Here is a 3993-nt window from a genome sequence, read left to right on the forward strand (position 1 = left end):
CCCTAAAGGGGAAGCGAGTGGAGCGAAGATCTAGAGGTACGCACTGAAGCGAAGCACGAGAAAGTGCAGGTGCGCGCAAGGCGCGGGAACACGCACGCGTATTAGCGCGAAGCGCGGTGTAGGGATTCATTTCTGGTTGGGCTTGTAGAGACTGTTTTTACCTTACCTTATGTTGGCACTTTTGTAGCTTACATAATCAAGCAATCTTTTCACCAGTTACCAGTATGAGTCTGAGAGATCAGCAAGTTTCTATGATATTTCCTCTCCTCTGAGCCTTGAGCCTGGTCCAGAAACCCTTTAGGGTCGAATAGCAGCTAGGTTCTGCAAGACCCAACACATTGTTCAGACTCACCATCTGAATTGTTGTACCTTCAGCGGGAAAGCACGTGCGCGTGTGTGGAAACATAGAGAGGTTAGACTTAAGTGATAATATGATGCAAGATAAGTGAAGAGAGGTGTAAAGTGTAGACAAATAGATTTCAACTATGTTCTTCTAGGTAGATAGTGGGTGGAAAGTAAAGTGAAAGGTAGGAAAAGTTGGAAAGTAAGTCCCTAGTACTATGTACTGCTGGCACTTATATAGCGCGCTGTAGAGACTCATGCCTCTCATGGCGTGACATGGCAGTTTCCACCAAGGAGTGCATAGCACGAACTTGTAGCGTCACTCTGTGCGCTACCCGCAGCTATCCCTATACGAGGCGCAACTTTCCCGCGCAACGCGCGCTATGCGCGCACCATTCCCGCGCTTCGCGATGTATACGCGTGCGCGCGTTCCCGCGCTTGCGCGCCCTATAGCGCCAGCCATCCAGAAGCATTCATCTACTGTCCACCAAACCCTCTAGTGTGTATATGTCCATTTCTTTTATTAGCATATCATTCCACCTCTATTTTTATAATGGACCCTTACTTATATATATCTTTACATACCTACTCGGTAGCGCTTCGGCTCCGCATGACCGCGCTTAGGCGCGCTATATAAGCGCCGACACACAACTTTTCACCTCACTGAACTTTCACCTCTTACTTTACCTAGTACTTACTACCTAGAAAGTCGCAATAGAACTCTATTCCTTTACATCTCGCACTCTTCTCTTATATTGCATTATATTATCACTTAAGCTTAGTCTCTCTACCATTTCTGCACGCGCGCGCGCTTTCCCGCGCTAATATGCACGCGCATTCCCGCGCCTTCGTACCTTGCATGCACCTGCGCTTTCTCGCGCTTCGCTTCGGCGCGTACCTCTAGATCTTCGCTGCACTTGCTTCCCCTTAAGGGTCGAAGAGTCTACCGTCCCCTGTTACTCGTCCGAAAATTTTCGGCTCCCTGGGATTGCGTCAGTTCAAGGTACGAGCAATTGCTCCTTCAAGCCTATGCAAGACCCCGAGGAGCCCATCTTCGTTACTAATGCCTGTTGACTTTACAATAGCGCTGACGTGGCTGTTCATTATTATCTTGCCTCCACGGCCAAACCTGCGCACGCTGCTTGATGCTCCAAATATCGATGTACGTCGTTGGTGTCCTCGTCGGTTAATGAGGCTGCCTTTAGCCTTTTGAAATGTACGTACTAACTAATCCAACTCTGAAGACTCTCACCAACTGACATATGTTTAACTACATCTTCCTAGACAGTTATGATCCTCCACCGGCTTTTCACTGCTCCCACTCGCTCGCTCGTTGTCCTCACTCTCTCACACCCACTGCACCATGTCCTCATTCATCGGCTGTCTTGCCGTCTCTGTCACGTTCGACCTGGAATTGCGGCCTTCTCTCATCTCATCTCTCTCGCTTGCTCGGCCGCTCAGTTCCAGGCTCGCGGTTCTCTGACATTCTCACCTCATCTTATGAAGGCCGCGACCGACGTCGAGTTTAAGGTCGCGTGCGCTCTTGATTCTGATTCCTGCCCCCCAAATACTTATCTCATCGCATCATACATGTAATCTTTGCACCATTAATAAAAATTGCACCGCCGGGCATCGTATCATCTACTCTACAGCACCTTGCAATGTACTGAAAGTGCTCAGTTGATCTCGAGTGGGATAGATATGGTGATGTACTGCGCATACAGTGGGAGGTGCAGCACTAAACGATGGGGAACGAGCTCGATGATCCATAACGTGTGCACCTGCAGTTAGTGCATAAGTGAGAGTGCTGAATGTCGATACTGGGATGGCGCCGCCGGTGGAACCGGTCATCAGAGACAAGTTGGGAATGAGTTCAGGTTGGGGCTCAACAGGTGGAGGAGTGAGATGAACACATGCGAAGCTTGTGTTGCCCTCCGAGGGCGAAGACCTTGTATATCTGACTGAAAACCATTTAAGTGTTCTAGATAATAACATGAATATACTAGTATTGCTTACCTTGTCGAGCAAGAGCACGTTTTGCACGGTAAGCATGGGTAGATAAACGGTCGCTGGAGTTGATGCCAAATGCATCGAAAAGGTCCAAACTAGCGCTGATGTTTGTGTCGTAGTGAAATCCTCGCATGATTCCTCCCAATAGCATAAGACCCACACCATCACGATTGATATTCCTGTGTGCTTGCTCGTTTCCATTGGTAGTATAGGTCAGCATCTCGCTCATGATATAGTACAGTAGGCCAGGCTAGCCATCATGGATTCAATTTTTCGCCCGTGTATCGAGTACCAGCGTGGAAGCACAGAACTCGTCATCTTTTCACGTGAGGTGAAGCAACTTGTCACTGTTGCATAGTGTGTAGCTCACTTTGACTTACTGCCAACCACTGACTTAAAGTTATGTTTGCAGCCCAAAGTCGGGTCATTTCCGCATTCGTCCTTATGGCTTGGCAGATTACTTGCAGCGTCGAGGGCTTTTCATAGAATGTTTCTGCGGCATGCTCTCAGACACACCTTGTTCCACCAGGATTGTGGACTCTGCCGTGAATGGGCATGTCTTGATGCAGTGTGCTAATGAGCAGTGCGGATTTAGAGGTTAGCATGTTGCACTGGTGATCACGTCCTTTGTACTGACACGATGTAGAGACTCGTGCATCTCATAGTGTGATATGGCGCTTTACACTAGGGAGTATACAGCACCAACTCGCAGCATCACTCTGTGTACCATCCACAGTGATTCCTATATGACGCGCAGCTTTCCCGCGCAACGCGCGCCATGCGCGCACCATTCCCGCGCTTCACAATGTATACGCGCGCGCGCGTTCCCGCGCTTGCGCGCCCTATGGCGCCAGCCATCCAGAAGCATCCATCCACTGTCCACCAAGCTCCCTAGTGCGTATATTTCCATTTCCTTTATTAGCATAGTTCCACCTTTATTTTTATCATGCATTCTCACTCATATATATATTTACATACCTACTCGGTAGCGCTTCGGCTCCGCTTGACCGTGCTTAGGCGCGCTATATAAGCGCCAGCAGTACATACTATTACTTACCTACTTTTCCTACTTTTCACTTACTAGTTACTACCCACTTACTACTTAGCAGAATATAGTAGAAAGCTATTCCTTTACATTTTGCACTCTTATATCTCTTATCTTGCTTTATATCACTACTTAAGCTTAGTTTCTCATTTCCGCATACGCGCGCGCACTTCCCGCGCTTCGCGCTAATACGCGCGCGCGTTCCCGCGCCTTTGTACCTTGCGCACTCCTGCGCTTTCTCGCGCTTCGCTTAAGCGCACACTTCTAGATCCTTGCTGCACTCACTTCCTCTATAGGGTCGAACGCACTTGCTTCTCAAGTAACGCAGACTAGGCAGCGCGCGACCTTACAACTTTTACAGATACAGTCAGGAGCTTCTTTTGTTCCTCATTGTATTGTAGTTTCTACAACGATTTTCACGATTTCACGACAGCCAACATCACAGATATTTATCACACATCTTTTTTTACCTCTAGTTACGAAGAACTGCCAACACTCGGTATGTATTTACTGTTACCTAGATGCAGGTGTCAGTATTAATGGTCTGCTCATAGTTGCAAACCCCCAACCTAACATGAATCCAGTTCATGATGCCT

The 3993-nt window shown here is 48.2% G+C and overlaps 1 protein-coding gene across 1 annotated transcript; it reads right to left on the reverse strand.

Annotated features, from left to right (window-relative positions):
* Positions 1-1983: 1983 nt before the first annotated feature.
* F5891DRAFT_1200996 (uncharacterized protein) lies at positions 1984-2581 on the reverse strand (the record flags this gene model as incomplete). Its single annotated transcript, XM_041368858.1, has 2 exons — positions 1984-2303; positions 2359-2581. 2 exons carry the CDS (start codon positions 2579-2581, stop codon positions 1984-1986), a joined length of 543 nt encoding a protein of 180 aa, XP_041216603.1.
* Positions 2582-3993: the final 1412 nt, after the last annotated feature.

Source organism: Suillus fuscotomentosus, assembly GCF_016647785.1.
Source record: "Suillus fuscotomentosus strain FC203 chromosome Unknown F5891scaffold_269, whole genome shotgun sequence".
In the NCBI taxonomy this organism is placed as follows: domain Eukaryota; kingdom Fungi; phylum Basidiomycota; class Agaricomycetes; order Boletales; family Suillaceae; genus Suillus; species Suillus fuscotomentosus.